Source organism: Thalassophryne amazonica, chromosome 2, assembly GCF_902500255.1.
Source record: "Thalassophryne amazonica chromosome 2, fThaAma1.1, whole genome shotgun sequence".
Taxonomy (NCBI): domain Eukaryota; kingdom Metazoa; phylum Chordata; class Actinopteri; order Batrachoidiformes; family Batrachoididae; genus Thalassophryne; species Thalassophryne amazonica.
This window is the reverse complement of record NC_047104.1, coordinates 71,569,092-71,591,668: the sequence shown is the minus strand read 5'-3', so window position 1 is coordinate 71,591,668 and position 22,577 is coordinate 71,569,092. Positions and strand designations below refer to the sequence as shown.

The 22,577-nt window shown below is 45.4% G+C and overlaps 1 protein-coding gene across 2 annotated transcripts in view; it reads left to right on the top strand.

Moving 5' to 3' along the window:
• The first annotated feature begins 19,440 nt into the window (after positions 1-19,440).
• Positions 19,441-22,577, top strand: part of LOC117525767 (potassium channel subfamily K member 2-like) — a 123,937-nt gene continuing 120,800 nt past the window's right edge. Inside the window, exon 1 of one of the 2 annotated variants that reach the window (XM_034187709.1) lies at positions 19,441-19,549. In XM_034187709.1, the coding sequence (XP_034043600.1) occupies position 19,549 (1 nt within the window). In that variant the 5' untranslated portion in view covers positions 19,441-19,548. The remainder of the gene's footprint in view (positions 19,550-22,577) is intronic. The other variant, XM_034187717.1, reaches the window with a different exon arrangement.

The window sequence follows — 22,577 nt, the reverse complement described above, 5'->3', positions numbered from 1 at the left end:
CGCATCGCGGCTGCGAGGTCTGGCTGGAATACGGCTGCGCTCCGCGCTGCCTTCGTAAACGGACTGTCGTCGGTCCTGAAGGAGCACCTGGTGGCCAAGGAGGAACCGCGGGATTTGGACGGACTTATCGATCTAGTCATACGTTTAGACAATCGATTAGAAGAACGCCGTCTGGAGCGAGACGAAGGACGTGGCCGGGCACGCGCCGTCCCTCTCCATTCTGGGTCCGAAAAGGTTCCGCTCTCCCCACGCTCCACAGCCCCGGCGCTCCGTGTGGCAACAGCTCCCCCTGCTGACGATGCTATGGACATGAGCAGGGCCAAATTAAGATCATCTAACAGACAGAGGAGACTGGCCCGTGGGGAGTGCTTTTTCTGCGGCTCAAGTGAGCATCAGCAGAGAGACTGCCCCAAGCGGTTAAACACGAACGCCCGCCCTTAGAAACTGGGTTAAGGGTGGGCCAAGACATTCATGTGAGACATACACATATTTCCACACGTCTCCCAGTTACGATCCTGAGCGGGGATTTAACCCTTCAAGCCCCAGCACTGGTGGACACGGGGTCAGAAGGGAATCTGTTGGATAGCAGATGGGCAAGGGAGGTAGGGCTCCCTCTGGTGGCGCTTCCTTCACCTTTGAAGGTTCGGGCACTAGATGGCACCCTTCTCCCTTTAATCACACACAAGACACAACCAGTAGTTCTGGTGGTGTCTGGGAATCATCGGGAGGAGATTGAGTTTTTTGTTACTCCTTCTACCTCCCGCGTGATTTTGGGCTTCCCGTGGATGGTAAAACACAATCCCCGGATTGATTGGCCATCTGGGGTTGTGGCTCAGTGGAGCGAAACCTGCCACCGGGAGTGTTTAGGATCCTCGGTTCCCCCCGGTTTAATTGCTAATGAGGAGGTTAAAGTCCTCCCCAATCTGACGGCGGTGCCGGTTGAGTACCATGACCTTGCTGATGTCTTCAGCAAAGATCTGGCACTCGCCCTTCCCCCGCACCGTCCGAACGATTGTGCCATTGATTTGATCCCGGGCGTCGAGTACCCATCCAGCAGGCTGTACAACCGCTCACGTCCTGAGCACGAATCAATGGAGACCTACATCCGGGACTCATTAGCTGCCGGGCTGATCCGGAACTCCACCTCCCCGATTGACTACAGAGGGCTGAACGAGATCACGGTTCGCAACCGATACCCGTTACCTCTGTTGGATTCAGTGTTCACGCCCCTGCATGGAGCCCAAATTTTCACCAAACTAGACCTTAGGAATGCGTATCACCTGGTTCGGATCCGGAAAGGAGACGAGTGGAAGACGGCATTTAACACCCCGTTAGGTCACTTTGAGTACCTGGTCATGCCGTTCGGCCTCACTAACGCCCCCGCGACATTCCAAGCTTTGGTAAATGACGTCTTGCGGGACGTCCTGCACTGATTTGTCTTCGTATATCTGGACGATATACTCTTTTCCCCGGACCCTGAGACTCATGTCCAGCATGTACGTCAGGTCCTACAGCGGTTGTTGGAGAACCGGCTGTTTGTGAAGGGCGAGAAGTGCGAATTCCACCGCACTTCTTTATCCTTCCAGGGGTTCATAATCTCCTCCAACTCCGTCCCCCCTGATCCGGCCAAGGTTGCGACGGTGAGAGATTGGCCCCAACCGACAAGCCGTAGGAAACTGCAACAGTTCCTCGGCTTTGCAAATTTCTACAGGAGGTTCATTAAGGGCTACAGTCAGGTAGTTAGCCCCCTGACAGCCCTGACCTCCCCAAAAGTCCCCGTCACCTGGTCGGATCGGTGCGAAGCCGCGTTTAGGGAGTTGAAATGTCGGTTTCTCCATGGCAGCCCACTTCGTGGCCCTCCCGAAGCTCCCAACCGCCCAGGAGACAGCAGACCTCCTGGTCCACCACGTCGTGCGTCTGGATGGGATATCAACTGACATTGTCTCGGATCGTGGTACTCAGTTCTCCCCGTTTGACGTGTGTTTGGGGTACCAGCCCCCATTGTTTCCTGTGGTGGAGGGTGAGGTCGGTGTGCCCTCGGTCCAGGCCCACCTGCGAAGATGCCGTCGGGTGTGGCGTACCGCCCGTTCTGCCTTGTTGAAGGCCCGGACGAGGGCTAAGGCCCATGCAGACCGCCGGCGTTCCCTGGCCCCTGCATACCAGCCCGGGCAGGAGGTGTGGCTTTCAACTAAGGACATCCCCCTCCAAGTGGACTCCCCTAAGTTGAAGGACAGGTACATTGGACCGTTTAAAATCCTCAAGATCCTCAGCCCTGCCGCAGTGAAGCTCCAGCTCCCGGCTTCACTGCGGATCCACCCTGTTTTTCATGTCTCCAGGGTTAAACCGCTCACCTCACCCCTCTGTGCTCCCGGACCGGCGCCGCCTCCTGCCCGGATCATAGACGGGGAGCCCGCGTGGACAGTACGCCGGCTCCTGGACGTCCGTCGAAAGGGTCGGGGGTTCCAGTATCTGGTGGACTGGGAGGGGTATGGACCCAAAGAACGCTCCTGGGTGAAGAGGAGCTTCATCCTGGACCTGGCCCTCCTGGCCGACTTCTACACCCGACACCCCGACAAGCCTGGTCGGGCACCGGGAGGCGCCCGTTGAGGGGGGGGTCCTGTTGTGTGGGCCGCTGAAGAGGAGGTACTGCTGGCCCACCACCAGAGGGAGCCCTGCCTGAAGTGCGGGCTTCAGGCACGACAGGGCGCTGCCGCCTCACAGGAACAGCCGGGGGTGACAGCTGTCACCTATCACCATCTCATCAACCACTCCATAAAGGCCGGACGACATCTCCACCCCGCTGCCGAGATATCACCTACCATTGGAGGTAATAATCCTCAGCCATATCTGTGCTGTATAGCACTCCAACGTATTTGTCTGTCTGTTTACAGGAGTACCTGGTTACTTGTGTCAGCTGGAGGCCGAGCTGGTCGGTGACGGCAGGGTGACAGATCACCCTTCACGATCAGTGAGACAAGTGACTGTTTCAGGTTCTGTAAAAGACTGTGTGTTCGTAATTGCGGCGGTGGAGGTGTAATTCCCACCTGGATTGCTAACAGTTACTGGGTGTGCACACACCCACACCTAACTGTTTCTGCTTCCTGCCAGCAGTACCACAGCCGGAGACGGTGGCCACCTGGGGACTCGGGACTTGGCGGCTCCAGTATCTTCCGGGTTCGGTGGCAGTGGAAATCGTGTGGGATCCGGTTCCTGTCTGGGCAGACGTCTTCTATCCTCGAGCCTGCCCACACATCACCTCTGTGGATTGACTACATATAAATTCCGTAATCGTCTGTATTTCGTTGTGCACATTCACAACAGTAAAGTGTTGTATTTTGGCTCATTCATTGTCCATTCATTTACGCCCCCTGTTGTGGGTCCATGTTACTACACTTTCACAACAGTTTTCTCTTATCATGCCCCTGTTCTGTGGAATGATCTCCCTGCATCAATAAAACAGTCAGATTCTCTGGAGACTTTCAAGTCCAGACTTAAGACGCACTTATTTTCTCTTTCGTATGGAGAGCATACCGGTAGTTTTGTTTTACGCTTTTTACTCTTTTAATTCATTTTAATAGGAATCGGAGCGTGCCGCAGCCTCAACTTTACCTAAATTCTGGGTCTTTTAGTGAAGCTTAGGGTGAGTGGTGGCGATCACCTTAGTATTTCTTCTGTTTTTCTTGATGATTAATGCTGGCAAATTATACTGCATTTCTTGTCTTTCTGATGCCTGATTCTGTTTTTTCTCTCTGTTTAAGGTGCAGCTCCATCCAGAGATGGGAGTTATACGAGGGTAGGCTGAAAAGTTCTAAGGCTCACCAAGAAGGAGAAATGTCATTTCAATAAAACTTGGCATCCATTAAGTTCAACTCTTCTGATGACGAACTGTGTTATTTTCTTCCAGGTTGTGAGGTAGTTTGTGGTTCATAGCCAAGTTTGAAAGTTCGTGGTAGAGGAAAACGGCAAAAATGGACAAAATCTGGCATCACGGTGTGATTAAGTACCTGCATAAGAAAGGGTTAAAGCCCAAGGACATTCATGTGGATATGGTTGCTACATTAGGAGATGAAGCTCCCTCCATATCTACAGTTCAGAAATGGGCAGCTGAATTTAAGAGGGGCAGAGAGAGCCTTGAAGATGACCCAAGTTTTGGGCAGCCTGCAACAGCCACAACCCAGAAAAACATTGACCTTGTTCATGAAATGGTGATGGACGACAGACGATCGATGATTAATCAGCTAGCAGATGCTGTGGGAGCCTTTGTTTTATTTATAAGCGTAGCAGCAGGTGTGAGTTTGCAGAGATGACAGGTGAGCTGGACTGTCAGCACATTCGACCAGATGACGGTCTCCTCTGCAGCTTCAACCTCAAATTGGTGGCGTTTTTGAAAACACTTTCCTCACATGTTGTCTTCTTCCGTATGGACTTCAAATTTTGGTATATATATTTAGACTAACAAAGAAGGCCCTTTATAAGCCCGTAATGCAAAAGCCTCGGGGGGGTCCTAAGCATCCCCAAACCCTGGCTTTTTAAGGTGATTTTTTCATCCCATTATGCTGAGAAAAGAATCCTGCTGAGAACCCTGTTAACTGCAACTGCATAAACAAAATGCTGTTAAATTTTTGCAGAACAAACATTATGACACTTTAGTTTATATGGCAGAACATTTAAAATAAAATTGTGCTATGCACTACTTTAGAATTCATTTTTGGATTTTGCGTATAACAATGCAATTAATAATGGAAATCATGCGATTAAAATTTTTAATCGTTGCCCAGCGCTACTAAAAACCTTTAGCTTCAGAGGGCTTTCGCCCCCAGACTCCCCCAACTATGGCCCTCTTCCCCCCCCCATTTTAAGTACTTTTCTTCTCACATGCCTGGAAAGTTCTCAATATCTCATGTAGATCCTTCAGACTTAATTTTCAGTAAATGCTTCTCAGGAGCATTATCATGGCTAAAAAAAACATTTGCTTCTCCCCCAGACACACCATAATTACAGCCCTCTTAACACCCTCCCGCTTTAAGCATTTTTTAAAATTTAGATGTAAATTAATATTCAAATTTTTCAGCTACTTGACAGTAGTCAGGACTAGTCAGGAGAGTCAGTGTCAGGCACAACCCAGCCCACCAGCCTGTGTGTGTGAGCAACTCTGTGTGTAACTGTGAGTGAGTAGCTGTGTGTGTGTGTGTGTGTGTGTGTGTGTGTGTGTGTGTGTGTGTGTGTGTGTGTGTGTGTGTGTGTGTGTGTGTGTGTGTGTGTGTGTATTTTCTTTCGTGTGAAAATGGTGTCATGGTGGTGTTGGTGAAAAATTGATTGTTGTGTTTTACATTTTGTACTTTGTTAATAAACTGCAAATGACAAAAATCTCATTTATGTGCTTTAATATTTAGCTACTTCAATATACTTAAGTATTTGGAGACTCTGACTGCAATAAGCAAAGTACACATCTCGGGCCACACGGTGCATTATGGGTAGGCTAAATTTTTCGACTAACAATCCACAAGCTATGACAGCGGAAAGCAGTGAGGAGTGCTGTGATTTGGATCATTTCAACCGCTGGAAAGTGTTGTGTGGGCTGCCAGAAGAGGAGGTACTGCTGGCCCACCACCAGAGGGCACCCTGCCTGAAGTGCAGGCTTCAGGCACGAGAGGGCGCTGCCGCCACGGACACAGCCGGGGGTGACAGCTGTCACTCATTATCTCATGACAGCTGTCACCCATCTACACTTCATCATACTACTACATAAAACCCGGACGTCATCTCCACCTCGTTTCCGAGATATCATCTACCTGTGAAGGTAATATCCTCAGCCAGAAGCTAATTGTGTCTTAGTCTGAATTCACTTTGCAGCTGCTTTCCTGTGGAGTGCCTTATCAGTGAGGTTGGTGTAATCAGCGACGGCTTCGCTTCACACCCCAGCCAAATAAGTGTTGAGACAGGAGCTGCATGAGTGTGTGAGAGAGGTGGAGGTGGAATCTCCACCATTGTTGTTACTGGGTGTACACACACCCACTTCTTATTGTTTCTGCTCCTCGCCAGCAGTACCAGATCCGACATTCGGAGACGGTGGCCACCTGGGGACTCGGGACTTGGCGGCTCCAGTATTCTCCAGGTTCGGTGGCGGAGGAAATCGTGTGGTTCCGGTTCTTCTCAGGACAGACGTCACCGTTGTGGATTGACTGTTTGCAAAATTCTGTATTCCTCTGTATTGTGGTTGTGCTCATTCACAACTTTAAAGTGTTCATATTCGACTCTTTCATTGTCCGTTCATTTACGCCCCCTGTTGTGGGTCCGTGTCACTACACTTTCCCAACAGAAAGTTGACGATTTAAAGCGTTTTTGTAAACTCCGTGGATTGCCTGTTCCAACCAGGACTACATACAGCAGTAGACAGAAATGGAAAGAAGAGCTGGCTGCCCTTACGTATGCTGCATCGGTACAGAAACTACCGTTGGTGCTGACGGAGGAAGAGAGCGCTGCTGTCGAAAATGACGACCGGTCCTTGTTCATAGTTGGAGACAAATTTCTGACCCCTTGAAGGCAACTGACGGATGGTTAGACGAAGTCCAGAGTCTGAAACTGTGGATATTTGTTGTATGGCTGGGGGGCCTGGCTGCCTTTTTGTTTCTGTCTTTTGTTTTTCCTTCCAGGTGGCTTGCATTTGGGACTGAGTGGCTGTGTTGCTGAGGTTATCAGGACCTCACCCTGATCACCTGCGGCTCGTCAGGACTCACAGCTGAGGTGCATCTATATGGATTGGAACATGGTGGCATTTAAGACTGGAGTATACAGTGTGTATTTGCCAGAGACTCGACCTTGTGACCAGACGGGTGAGATCGTCGTCTCGGGAGCCATCTCATCATCAGTGGATGCAGAGAACGTCCAGGGTTTGATGCACGGTCTGTGAAAGAGGAGGGGGTGAGGTCTCACGCTCGTCAGCCCACTTCCTGAGGTACGTTAGATTTTGTGACTAACATTTATACAGTCAGTAAATGTGGTGTCCCTCACACCTTTTTATATTGAGCTGTATGTTAGTCATGTATCGGCTTCCACTGCAGTGGAATTTTGTGAACTGGATGTTCCATGCCTGCAGGTTGGGAAGCTGATTAGTAATCAAGCCAGGAAGTGTTTGCTGTTTGTACACCTTTAAGTGTTCTCTCTGTGTGTAGAGTGTGGACTCACATAATGGTTCCTTCTTTCACAGACTCGGTTTGTTGCGGCCACCTGGGGGGTGTCGGCGGGGTCCTTGGGTCTGAACAGCTTCTGGCTCCGGACCGTTAGCGCTGCTGGGAGCGCACCACGCCAGACCGCACTTTCTTTTGTTATGTTTTGTATCACTGTTATGTATTAAATTCAGTTAGCCTTTGTACCGTGCTCTGCTTATTTCATACTGGGTCCTTCAAACGCTGGTTGGTTCTCCGAGCTGCGTCCGACACATAACAGATATTGTTGTGAAAGTGTAGTGACACGGACCCACAACGGGGGCGCAAATGAACGGTCAATAGATGAGCCAAAAGGTAACAATTTAATGTTGTGAAACGTGCACAACGAACATACAGACAATCTCAGAATATAATTACAGTCAAATTACAAAGGTGACGTGTGGGCAGGCTCGAGGATAGAAGACGTCTGTCCTGAGAAGAGCCGGAACCACACGATTTCCGCCCCCACAGAACCTGGTGAATACTGGAGCCGCCAAGTCCCGAATTCCCAGGTGATCACCGTCCCCGACTGTCGGATCTGCTACTGCTGGCGAAGAACAAAGACAGTCAAGTGTGGGTGTGTGTACACCCAGTAACAACAGCGGTGGGAATGCCACCTCCACCTCTCACTCAATATGTTGCAGCGGTCTCAGATGAAAAGGAGCGCCGTCTTGCACAGCCTCCGCAAAAACGACCGGTTCTCCTGCAAACACTCACAATAACAGATTTATAAATCTCACAAAAAGGCTGAGAGTATTACCTCCAATGAAGTATGATAACTCGGCGATGAGGTGGAGATGACGTCTGGTTTTTATGGAGTGCGATGATGAAGAATGTGTGACAGCTGTCAGGAATTAATGAGTGACAGCTGTCACTCCCGGCTGTGTCCGTGGCGGCAGCGCCCTCTCGTGCCTGAAGCCCGCACTTCAGGCAGGGCGCCTGTTGGGTATTTTCTCCTCCAAACATTCTTAAAACCTTTAACAAGACAAACAGAGTCAAGAAACACCAGTGAGACAGAAAGTCAAATATTACGCGCGGAGTGCGGCCAGGCTGTACACCAAGGCTACACTAAAGTCTGGCCTGCTTTTCCGCTCTTTTTATTAAGAGACGCCCTCATCACATAAACAAGAAACTTGTCCTAAGGGTGGGGGTAATGACGCAAGACAAGTTTCTTCCCATAACATAAACGCATACGTCAATAAGTGCAGCTGTAAGGAAGAACACTTCAGGTCAGCACATCTCGTTCGTCTGTTGCAGGTATCAGCTGTTCTGCATCTGCCTGAAGTGTCCTGTCTTCCACACTCCTTCACACTAAACACCACATCACAAACGTCAAAACAAAAATTGAATTCTCAGGATTGCATTAAGACAGGTGCAAAACAGCACATCTCCGTTCTCATGAGAAAGAAGACAAAGCTAAACAAGGTAGAATAACACGTACGTTCTCAGGGTGAAGTGCAAAACAGCACAACACCGTTCTCATGAGAAAGAAGACAAAGCTAAACAAGGTTGAATAACACGTACGTTCTCAGGGTGAAGTGCAAAACAGCACAACACCGTTCTCATGAGAAAGAAGGCAAATGTACAAACGTTTAACAGTGATAACATATATACAAAATCTTTAACATTCCCCTCCTGTTTATCGCCTGTTAAAACATACAGTAGGCATCACTCAGCTTAGCACTTCTTTTTGAGATTTTCACTAAGAGGTTCATCATGGTATGTTTTCTCTAGGCTTACACCCCAGAGGTGATGTCATCATTGTCACCATCATCGGTGTCTGGGTCATCATACTTCCATTGGTCTGGGTACAGGTCAGGAGAGCCATCGTCCTCCTTGTCGTCATCTGTCCCCAGAAGTGGATATGATGCTGGACCCCCTCCTGGTCCTGGACTTATTGCTGTGGTTATCATTCTATTTACAAGGCCTCGGAGACATGGAATACAACAACATCCACACAATGTTAGAATTGCAGCAAATACTGCTATAGACACTAATAGTGAAGAAATCAAAGACCTCCATTTTCCCATCCCTTCCAGCCACCAATCCCAGCCTTCGGTGTTTACTCCACTGTGCTCTTTCATCTTCCTGTTCAACGTCCTCAGCCCGTCAATGGCTTGAGTGAGACTGCCGTCTGCAGCTGTGTTGTTGGGAATGAATGTGCAGCATTGTTCTCCGAACATGGCACAAACACCTCCTTTCTCTGCCAACAACATATCCAGAGCAATGCGATTCTGGAAGGCCATAAGGGACGTGGCTTCTAACTGTGAATGGACAGCCTTAAATCCTTCCTCAGTCCAATTTCCTAATTTCTGTACATTGTAGTGGATGTAGTTTATTCTGTCCACGTTTTTATTAATTGAGCACCACCAACAGATGGAAGATTCGAATCCAGCTGCTATTTGATTAACCAGTTTATACTCGTCAGGCACTCCCCTGGGGACTCCTATTGCGTCAATATATGTTGGATTTCCCACTCCTTTCCAATCTCTTTTCACTCTATGTCTGGCTACGCCTTTCTGCCAATCTTCAGGAATAAGAGAGGCTGCATATGTCGTAACGTCTTCAGGGGTCATGGGTATGGCTTCAACTGGTAACAATAATGATATTAATGCACAATAACCTGACACATTTCGTGGCAGCCTGTCAAAGATTCTGTTATCCCCACACCACCACCATACGTCACTCCTCCCGACAGGTTTGAATGTGGGAGTACTATGGACCACATTCTTACACCAGGCGGTGTGGTTTAAGCTACCCAAAGTCTTACTTGTCCCTGTCAAGTGTACACATGTATGGTTAGCATGCCCAACTTTGCTTGAGAATAAAGGTTTGATCTTAGTTAATTTGGTCACTGGATAGATCTTGTCCCACTTAAAACATTTGTTGTTTACCGCAATGTATGTCTGTGTCATAGCAGTCAGTAGACAGTCTTTGGGTAATGCTGCCGGTATTACCTGTAATACAGGTCTGGGTCCCATACACACAACACAGTCCTTCTTTGCTGCTAGTCCTGCTTGTTCTGCCATTAAAAGCCAATTGTTATTTTGTCCACTAATTCCTGTAGTTACTAGGAACCAGTCATCTGCCTTCATGTCTTTTGTGCCTTGTACAGACACCCCCTTTGCTTGTATGGACACCCCCTTTGACGTACTTAATTCGGTCAATATTGGTTGCTGTACTCTATCTGTCTCACAGAGGAAGAAATGGAAATACGGGTCTTTTCCTTGTTTGTATACCCAAAGGAGGAACAACCAACAGTCTCCCTCTATATCAGGTGGGAATATGGTTCCTTTTTCTGTGGTATTCACCACTATAGACAGCTTATCATCTGTTTGATACATTTTGAGACTTTGACTCTGGTACTTAGCCCACTCGGTTTGTGCCCATCTTGGTGTCCATCTACTCCATTCATCGGCTACCAACGTTTCCCATCTCCTATCTTGTTGATCGTTGGTCATATACCATGAGAAACTATTTCCGTAATTAGTCCCTCTGTCACCATCCGGCATTCCATGGGTAAGAGCACTATATGGTACAGAGATGATCACAGAAGTATTTCTAGGAATGCAGGCCTGTACACCAAATCGGTATGCATTATTCCCATCACAGCTATGTACTGTGGCATTGATTATCGGACTGGGGTCTTTGTTACTTCTTTTTGGTCTCTGCAATCTGCGGATGTGATCCTTATTATCATGTCCCGTGCTCATGGCTTTTAATAATACTCCCAATTCAAAAAAGAAAAGTAGCATAACAAGGACTGTCCGTGGGGTCCAGAAACCCCCGTTCTTTTTATTTTTTTCTTTCGCCATTTCTGCACACTACAGCACACCTATGTTCAGAACAGTGGCTTCTTAATGTCTTCTGCTAGCTTTCGTGTCTAACCTGGATCTTAACACCAAGCTCACACACTATTACTAGTCTTGTCCTACTGTTCTTACTGTTTGTCTGTGTCTGCAGAAATGACTTTCTTACAGTGAGTTAAATGAATCCATGTACTTCTTTCCCCAATTTTCAAAGCTGTGGGTGTTGTGAGTAGTACTTGATAGGGCCCTTCCCATTTAGGTGAATGCCAGTGTTTTCTCTTGATGCTTCTTATCAACACCCAGTCTCCAGGTACCACTTTAGGGTCCTCCTGTGGAGAAATGGGATCATCAGTGTTTGGAACTCTCCCTCGTTGTCCTTCTAACATTTTTCTCATGTAATCCGCCAAATTGGCTTCCTCAGGTACATTCCAAATTTGTCCATAATATGGCAGTCGATATTTTCTGCCAAACAATGTTTCATACGGTGTCAACCCCATGGTACTAGTTATGTTTATATACATTTTTACCAAATCTACACAATGCGTCCATGGTCTGCCTGTTTCCTCCATTGTCTTTCTAAGTCTGTTTTTTACTGTTCCATTCATCCTTTCCACTAATCCGGCACTTTGTGGATGATAAGAACAATGATTTTTTAGATTAACCTGTAGTGCTTCTCCCACGTATTGCACTATTGCATTAACAAAATGCGCTCCGTTATCTGAATAGACTGTTTCTGGTATTCCAAATCGTGGGATGATGTCTTTGCATAATGCTTTAGCCACTGTAAGTGAATCTGCATGTTTTGTAGGGAACAATTCTACCCATTTTGAGAAGGCATCAATTATGACTAAACAAAATTCCTTCCCTTCATATTTACTCAGCTGTATATAATCCATATGAATCACTTGAAAGGGATATTGTGGTGTTGGAAATTTACCTCTTTGGGGTCTCAAATTGCCTTGTGAGTTGTGTTTTGCACATATCATGCATGCTCTACAATGCTGTTTTGCATATGCTTCGAACCCATAAAGACAAAAAATAGATTGCAATTGCGATATCATACCCCCTGATGAGACATGCGTCACGCCATGGCTCATAATAGCTGCCCATTTAAACATATTCTTTGGCAATATGGGTTTCTTTTGTGGTCATACGTACAAGTCATTTGCATACGTAGCGCCTTTAGCTATCCACATTTGTTTCTCTCTGTCAGTTGCCTGCTGTTGCATGTCAGCAAGCAGTGTATGACCTAAATGCAAATCTGGAGTAGTTTCCTGTACAACACAAATAGAAGAAGCTGCTGCTGCCTCTTTTGCTGCTCTGTCAGCAAAATCATTTCCTTTTGAAACACTGTCAGAGCCATTGGTGTGAGCCGCACATTTGCATATAGCAATTTGTTGAGGCAACTTCACAGCTTGCAGTAGGGCAGTTAGGAGAGTGGCATGAGTCACTGGCTTTCCAGACGATGTCACCATTCCACGCTCCTCCCACAGTTTTGCAAACACATGCACTGTGCTAAAAGCGTACTGGCTGTCTGTATAAATCGTTACAGCCGTACCTTTAAACAGATAGCAAGCTATAGTTAAAGCAACTAATTCAGCTGCTTGTGCTGAAAATGACGATGGCAATGAAGCAGAATCTAATACTTCTGAATTTGTGACGACAGCATATCCAGATTGCGTTTGTCCATAAGCATTTTTGGTGGAAGAACCATCCACATACACGATTGTACTGTTTGGGATGGATGTGTCCCGGAGGTCTGGGCGTGCTTTTGTACAAACTGTTGCTACATCAAGACAATTGTGCGGCTCACCATCCTCAGGTAAAGGTATCAATGTGGAGGGATTCAATGTTGTACATCGCTCTATCGTAAGGTGTGGCTGTGATAATAGCAAGGACATGCACGAAAGATGTCTTGCTGGGGACAAAAGGCTCATGTTTGTCTGCAACAAAAGTGCAGAGACTGCATGTGGAACTTTCAATGTCAACTGATGGAATAGAACAACATTACTGCTACTTTGAACAGCCATAGAGGCCGCAACAACAGCCTGTACGCATGGTGGTAAAGCACTTGCTACTGCATCCAATTTAGATGAGTAGTAGGCAACTGGCCTCAATTTTGAGCCATACACTTGAACCAAAACACTAGTCATGAACTTATTCTTACAATCAACTGTTTGAATGAATGGTTTACTATAATCTGGTAGTGCCAAAACTGTGGATGACACTAATGTTTGTTTTACTTTTACAAAGGCTTCCTCAGCATCTTTGTTCCATTCCAACACGGTTGACATTGAAATATCATCTTTGTACATCAAATCAGAAAGTGGACTAGTCAACTCTGCATAGCAAGGAATCCATGCCCTGCAGTAATTTGTCAATCCAAGAAATGACATCATCTGCTTTTTGGTTTGTGGTTTTGGAGCGTGCAAAATTGCTTCCTTCCTGTCAGACAGGATCGTGCGCCCTGTGGCTGATAACTCATGTCCTAAATATTTTACTTTATCCCTACACAACTGAACTTTGTTTCTACTCACTCTGTGGCCATTGTCAAATAAGAAACATAATAATGCTACTGTGTCAGTTATGCAGTTTTCTCGTGTGTCAGAGGCAATCAAAATGTCATCAACATACACTAACAGTTGGCTATCTGCCGGTGGAACGAAATTGGCTAAACATGCTGACATGACTTGAGAATAAATAGTTGGGCTCTCTGCGTAACCCTGCGGTAATCTGGTGAATGTATATCGTTGTCCTTTAAAGGTAAAAGCAAACCAGAATTGACTATCTGGATGCACTGGCACAGAGAAAAATGCATTACTTATGTCAATTACTGAGAAACTATTAGAATTTGGTCTCAGCGAATTTAACAAGGTATGTGGATCTGGGACACATGGTGCTCTTTTAATCACAGCAGCATTTACTGCCTGCAGATCTTGAATCATTCTCCACCCCACTGAGGGCGGAGCCTTTTTCACAGGAAATATGGGTGTGTTACATGGTGAATCTGGACATGGCACTATTACTCCTGCTGTTAATAAATCCTCTATTACTGGCCTGATTCCGTCAATTGCATCAGGTTTCAATGGATACTGTCTTACACATGGTCTGTATTCTGTTTTTGGCCTTATAACTACAGGTTGTGCATTTTTAATCAGTCCTACGTCTGAAGGACCTGTTGTCCACAATCCTGACGGTACTGAAGAGAGAAGAGCATCCTCTTCAGGACTCAACTGAAACACTCAGGATTGTGAAGTGGACGCATCAATGTGTGTTCCAGCTGTCAGCACCAATGAGACATTAACTGGCACTTTATACAACTTGGTTGATGGACTGAACTCCGTTCGTGGGCCAACTCTACTCCAATCAGAGGCTGACAAAGCTGTTATGACTGTCAGTCCCAATTCTTGCCATTCTGTCAAATATGGCTTACAAAGTGACATATGTAATGGCATACCTGTGAATTTCAATTTTGATACATCTTCAGTGGCGCCTGTTACTGTTATGACGGCTATTGAGTTGCCATCATGAATCAAATCGGTCATTGTCAGTTTCACAGGTGAAACATTTTTCAATTTAGTTTCATAGTCACCATCCGGACCTGGAGGATCTTTATGCCACATTGTGACATGCAGGTCAGGTGGTGACATCTGTTGTTCAGGATTTTTTAGTAGGGCTGTCGCTTGCAAGACGACATCTTTACCCCATCCTGCAGCATCTTCTTCTGAGATGTCAAATGTATAGTAATAGTGGAATGTGGGGTCAGCGCTTTCTTCTCTTACCATGTTAACGCCTCCTGTGCGTTCAACAACTAATTTCCCTTGTTCCACAATTATGGACAAGCCCAATGCAGTCAATCCGTCTCGTCCTAGGAGGTTAACTGGACATTGTGGCATGCTCAACACTGACATAGTACACGTCAGGCCAAATGGATCTGTCAACGTTATGGGTTTGGTGATAGGGACGTCTGATGTTTGTCCATTTGCAGAGCGAACCCTAAAGAGTTCGTTGCTTAATTGATGGACAGGTATGTTGTCATTACATGTGGTTCTACATGCTCCTGTATCACAAAGGAATGTCACTGGTCGTCCATTTACCAACAAAGTCACTTCTGGTTTTGGTACCGGATTTCCCAGCAAGGCACACAGATCCATACATACAGATTCAGACTGCCTATCTGATATGGAATCACGGATTATGGATTCTAGTCATTGTGGATACTGTGGCTGCGGAGGATTATTCCGTTGTGGAATTCTCCCTGCTGCTCCCTCAGTAGGTGGATTTGGACAATTTCTATACATATGTCCCTCTCTTCCACAGTTCCAACAAATCAGGGGACCACGTGGTGGCCCTCCCTGCTGTTGTGGTTGCCATGGTCCTTGACGTTGTGGCTGTCCACCTTGTCTATTTTGCCATGGCTTTTTGGGGCGTTTGCACTGCTTCTGCTGTCTTAAGTTGCCCTGCTGGTAATATATTTCATCATCTCCATGTGCTACATACACTCCTTTGTCGCTGTTTCTTGTCTTTTTCTGTTTTAAGACTTCTTCTGCATGACAGCAGTGTGTATGTGTGTCTTCCAATGTGCCTGTAGGCAATCCAATCCAATGTTTCTGTATCCAAGCTTTTATATCCTTATTGGAATGTTGGATCAGAGCGTTTTTCAATTGTTGTTCATACACAGGTGTTTCTGGCAATATGCCACTATGGACCCTAAACACATTCTCAAATCTGCACCTAAACTCTGTCCATGGCTCTCCTTCTTTCTGAGTTGTCCTGGTAATTTCAGTATAATTTATCTTTGGTCCTAACACTCCTTTTGCACGTGTAATCATAGCTTCCACTCTTGTTTTCAAGACTAGATCATCATGTGTCAGTGGTACGCCTTGTTGATCTGCAGGATTCCAGTCTCCGCGTACCTGACTCCATTTAGGGCCACATGCTTTCATCCACACCTGTTGGACTTCAGGTCCATTAAGGTGGTAAGATGTTCTAATGTTTTCTATATCCTGCATAAATCCCTCAATATCGACATGTGGCGATGGTATCATGTCGACTGCTGCTTTGATATCATCAGCATTCCATGTCCGATAAACGAGCATGGTTGGTAGCTGTCCTGCTGTTCCTGCACGAGGATTTGGTACTTCTATCATAGGATAGGCACCTCCCTGATCACTATGTTCCACCATGGGAGGGGCTGTAGGCACTTTCGCTTGACTGCGTGTTTGTGGTTTTTCTGGTTTTTCTCTTTTTACCTTAGGTTTTACTGCCAAATCATACTGTGGTGGCGGTACATCGTCATCCTCTGGTAGAGGAGATAAAGGTCTCTTTGTCACCGACGATCCAGCCGGCGGTGATTGTTGAGGCTGTTCTGGCTCTCTGTGCTGAATTATCACATCTTCTTCTGCCTTACCTACAGCTTTCTTTTTCCTTGCTTTCTCTAATCGTCGCTTCTCTGCTCCTTTCTGTCTGTTCTCTGCTTCTTCCTCCCAAAATACCACTAAATCTGCCCCTACTTTCTGCATCTTTTTCTCATCACCTTTATGTTCCCGTTCTAACTCCTTCTTCAGCTTTTGTATGCTGATCAGGTTCAGTCGTCCGTCAAAGTCATGTTTATTTATCCAGGTCTCCAATTTCTTTGTTGCTTTTGGATTTTTTGCCTCCATAACTTTCCAGTCGTCAGTTGATAAATTTTCCTTATTTTTAGACGTCTTACCCCCCATTTTTATTATATTTTTTTTATCCCTTGTTATAATTTGGACTTCAGACGGGGGCACACCTAGGGTGTTCTAAATCTGAAGTTTCACACTTTCTTTGGACGTGACAATTAATTTACCGTCGTGTGGTTGATTCCTTTCACCTCCCCGTAGGAAGCGGAATCACTTGCCTGCTGCTTCCACACGCACGGTTGTCACTAACGTTGTCCAAAGTATTACACTTTCACACAGTTATTTACACTTGCGCAAAACACTATTTACACATAGAAACACTCCTAATAATCGTACGCGTATTCTTATGCCAGGGGAGCTCGCCCTCCCGTGAAATTTAACTAATGTCCTGCCTTAGGGGACTCCGCCGTCCCTGCCAAATTTAACTGCCTTTTTACAGTGCACATATTTCTACCCGGGATTTCCTGTACGTATTAAAACAGAGGAGTCCGTATCCTCCTTCCGGAATTTAACTACTCGCGTCCCTCGCAACCGTAGAGGAGTCCGCCCTCCTTACAGAGTTTAACTGTGTTTCATTAACAGACGATTCTGTATCATCGCTTATGGAGTTTAACTGTTTTATGTGATCACTTTTATCCCCTACCGGTACGCGTATATAAACAGAGGAGTCCGCACCCTCCTTACAGAGTTTAACTGCTTTGCATTAACAGGCGATTCTGTATCATCGCTTGCGGAATTTAACTGTTTTATGTGATCTGATCACCACTCACTCAGTACTGTTTACAAAGAAATTTTACTCACTGACTCGACTTCCTGTCTGTCTTCTTCGGGAAAATCTCGTCAACCAGACGATGCCAGCGGTGGTCGACAATTGCAGACACGATCAATCGATCGATCAGACCTTGGCCAAGGATTTACGTCTGGACTTGACGACCTCCGCCGGACACCTCCGGTGTTGTTGAGATCCCGGACGAGCCCCCAGTCAATGTTGGGTATTTTCTCCTCCAAACATTCTTAAAACCTTTAACAAGACAAACAGAGTCAAGAAACACCAGTGAGACAGAAAGTCAAATATTACGCGCGGAGTGCGGCCAGGCTGTACACCAAGGCTACACTAAAGTCTGGCCTGCTTTTCCGCTCTTTTTATTAAGAGACGCCCTCATCACATAAACAAGAAACTTGTCCTAAGGGTGGGGGTAATGACGCAAGACAAGTTTCTTCCCATAACATAAACGCATACGTCAATAAGTGCAGCTGTAAGGAAGAACACTTCAGGTCAGCACATCTCGTTCGTCTGTTGCAGGTATCAGCTGTTCTGCATCTGCCTGAAGTGTCCTGTCTTCCACACTCCTTCACACTAAACACCACATCACAAACGTCAAAACAAAAATTGAATTCTCAGGATTGCATTAAGACAGGTGCAAAACAGCACATCTCCGTTCTCATGAGAAAGAAGACAAAGCTAAACAAGGTAGAATAACACGTACGTTCTCAGGGTGAAGTGCAAAACAGCACAACACCGTTCTCATGAGAAAGAAGACAAAGCTAAACAAGGTTGAATAACACGTACGTTCTCAGGGTGAAGTGCAAAACAGCACAACACCGTTCTCATGAGAAAGAAGGCAAATGTACAAACGTTTAACAGTGATAACATATATACAAAATCTTTAACAGCGCCCTTTGGTGGTGGGCCAGCAGTACATCCTCTTCTGGCGGCCCACACAACAGATATTGCAGAATATTTGCTAAGCAGGGATGAGAAATCGCTACTCCACCGGCTTTGTAATGACTACAAGGAAGGTGGGTCTCACATTTAACTTCTTTGGTGTCACATTTGTTTTGATAAGTTTACAGACATACAGTGATATGTGCATGCATGCAGTTTGTTCATAGAACATGTCAATATTACAATATTATGCACTGTGTCATTCATGGCGCGAGTTTACAGTCATAAGCCGATGCACGAAAACGGCGTCATCAAACCACATTATAATTCAGCACAGTTTCAGGATATTGACAAAATAAATGTGTGCAAGAAACTTACAATTTTACTCCGTCTTTAACGTCCGTCTGGATCTTTCTTTTCTGTGGGGAAATTGTGTAGAATGAACGGAGGTTTACAACCACATTTCTTCTTCTTTCCGTCTTTGTGTGGACTCGGCGGAGCCTTGCAGTCGTGTGTTTTCAGCCAATTTTCAAACCTATAAATTCCATTCGAGCATTTGAAAACAGCACAATGCACACCTGTCATTATTGTATGCGTCGCTTAAGGCTTAAAGCCTTTGAAACAATCCCTGTAAGCCTTAACTTTTACAGTCCGCTAATGCTACTGTATACGAAATTCAATGGGAGGGGTGTGAGTTTGGTAGTTGGGATTTTTGCCCCCGTTTGACCCACGTATGCGCAGATGCGTTGCGCACTTCGCTTATTGGTTGTCTGAAAAACAAATTGTAATTTCTGGACCCCCTGAAATAGCCTTGGTCACCCCAAGGACTAAAGTCTAGCTCCGCCCCTGGAGCCGATATGATTGAGGGCACCTGGTCCAGAGGAGTGGGGAGGAGCACCATCCCGGTGCGCTCATAAGCGCGCACACCGAACGGGTGGATGCACTAATACACAAGAGACCGAGAGGGAAAAGCCAAGTGAAGCCGTTTGACTTTTAGCTGAGCACCGACGAGGCGAGAACCAGCAGGCTGCCCGCCCAGCAGCAGAGCCGGACAAAAAGAGAGGAGGAGAAGGAACCACGGAGCGTCTGTTCGCGCGCACACTTCCACATCATAGTGAGAGAAAAGGAGGAAAGATTCCTCTCAGCGCAGTGAGGAAGTCGGCTGGGAAGAGGAGAGCGGAGGGCATTGGATAACAGCAAGGAGTGAGTGCACATCCATCCATCGTTTTTTACATCACTTCATTCATTAAAATAATGGCAGCGTTTGGTCAGCCCACAAAAACTATTTCAAAGTTTATGTGACTGAGTTACTCTTTTGTTTTGCAATAAAAAAGTAGGTTTGTTCAGTTTCCCGTGAATCATATTTCATCCAAATATTAGACTTTGTTGTCGCCTGTTTGGGCCAGACTGCAGAGTTTTCAAAGTGCACCAATGAGAGATTCTAAGCAAATGTATTATAATCCAAAATGTAGATGATTCAGATAACCTGTTACATTATCTTAAGTTTTGACGTTTTTAATTCTGGCAATTTTGTGTCTTCATTGTGTGATGATTGGACTGTTTGTAGAAAAAGCGATTTGTTTTTGTTTTTTTGGTAATGTCATTGTCTCCACTCATAGTTACTGGGGGTGTGGGGGTGCTGATTGTGCTTTGAGTGTCTGTCATGTCGCTGTCTGAAGTGTGATGTCTAAAAATTTCACTTTGCAATAGCATCTTCTCATCTCTTCTCTGGTGCTTCTGTCCATTCCAAAAGACTCTGCTGCCTCTCTCCAACGTGTTCTCTTCTCTCTGCCGATTTTCCCCATGCATTCCCAACGCGTGTGTGTGTGTGTTTCATGGATTCCGCACTGCTACGCCTCCACCAGTTTATCTGTGCACAAGCCAAATCCAAACTCAACATCAGACATAAAACTTTGTTGTAATGTTCTTGTATCTAAATGCTCAAAACAGGCCGATTTGAGATATTCTTTCAAATCTCAGTTTCCTTATTTTCTCTTTCATGCACACATCCTCTTTTCTCATTCAAAGGTTATCTGAATCACCTGGTATTTAAGATGCAACTCACTCTGCTGCCCATTTGCTCTGTATCACTCATTGTTATGCAAGATCAGGTTTATGAGAAACCAGCAGGGTACCCGGGCGATGGCCAGGTGTGAGATTTGACATTTATGATTGCTTCGCCTGTGACAGTCCAGGTTTGTAGATAAGTCCCTGGATTCAATGTAATGGTTTGACAATAACAGAAAATGTCATTTTGATCCAAGTACCAATTTGTCAGCTTCCTCTTAACATCATTGCTTCCACACTGAAAAAAGAACCAACTTAAATCGCACCTAAAAGCCTTAAATTTTCACAAAAATCGGCCGTGCGCCCTATAATCCGGTGCGCCTTATGTGCGCACTGAATTCCAAAATCTGTAAAAACGACCGACGTCTTTGACCGTTGGAATATCGGACCATTTCGCGCTGACACAAGGACGTAATACGTAAAGTATGTACGCTAGCAGCGTAGAGTACATACCCTGGCAGCGATAAACCAATCGGAGAACATTACGTAATACGTAAAGTACGTACGCTGGTAGCGTAGAGTACGTATGCTGCCAGCGATAAACCAATCAGAGAAGAGTCCGTGAGTCCGTGGTACATACACTTACCTCCGCCACTCCTCCGGTAGTTACCGTATACTACAAGTATCCTGCAAAACATTTGTTTGTCTAAGGACCCCCGAAAATGGCGCCAGCGAAGAGACATGCTATCAGTTACGCGGTTGTTCATGGGAATAGAGCAGCTGCGAGAGGAAACAAGAAAATGAACTGCGCCAAGTTAAAAAGACCAAACGGAGTTTCCGCAGAAACAAAGTGAGGTGGCCACAGCTAGAAGACCAGCTGTTCAATTCAGACACAGAAGATGAAGACTTCGATGGATTTGTGACAGAACCATAATAAAAAATAATGTGAGTACCATATTGTTAAATACCAGTAGTTCAAAGTTGTTAAAAAGGTCAAATAAACTCACCGTTTTGCTTCCGTGACCTTTTTTTTTTTTTGTAGCCTATATGTTTTAGCGTGCGCCTTTTGTAAGGGTTAAGTACCCGCTAATTGAGGGCGCGCCTTATAATCTGGTGCGCCTTATGGTGCAGAAAATACGGTAGATGTTACCAATTGAAACAATCCGCCAAGGAGGTTATGTTTTCAGTCACGTCCGTTTGTTTGTTGGTTGGTTTTTAGCAGGATTACTCAAAAAATCCTCAATGGATTTCAATGAAATTTTTACCAGGGGTGTATCTTGGCCTAACTTAGAAGTCATTAAATTTTGGTAATGATCCGGAACACAATCCGGATCCAGTAATTTTTTTAAAGGATTCTTTATCATTGCAGGATAGAGCCAATTTCAACATTTTTGCATCTAACTTCATGAAGACAGGTCAGAAAGGCTGAACAAAAATTAAGTTACAACACAACAATTATTTAGCATTTATTTCTTCTCATTGAATAAACTTATTAGAAAATAATAAAAAAAAAACTTGTGTAGTTCATGCAGTTTCTCTTTATAAATACATTTGCTGAAGATCTAAGGGGCTGACGCCGTAGTATATGACGGCTGAGACTAAGCATTACTAAATTATAAATAACTTTTTATTAATGATATGAGATAGAAACGCACTTTTTTTGCTGAAAAGTTAACTCCGCGGACTTTCAAGCCACCGTCCTCCATTTTTGTACTCCTCATAGAAGTTGTGTGATGACGTGAGCAATGTGAGTGTCCAATCGGAATTGGTTCACCGTCACATGGTTTTTCAAAATCCAATCGTAGGGCAGATTCACCTCACGTGACACACCAAAGATTGTTTGTAGGAGTGATGTGTTACTAGTTTATTATAGTTTGCTGTGTGTTTTGAATAAATGTGTGTGGAAAATTATTTCCCACCTTACTTTTTCCTTTCTTATTACCTCCGCCAAGGAGGTTATGTTTCGGTCGCGTCCATTTGTTGGTTGGTTGGTTGGTTTGTTAGCAGGATTACTCAAAAAGTTCTCAAGGAATTTCAGTGAAATTTTTACCAGAGGTGTATTTTGGTCTAACTTAGAGGTGATTCAATTTTGGTGATGATCCGGAAGAGAATCTGGATCCAGGATTTTTTTATTTTTCATGTATTTTATGTATTTACTGTACTCAGCATTTGTCATAACACTTACTGTGTGTATGGACACAGAATATGTCTGGTTGTATTTCAT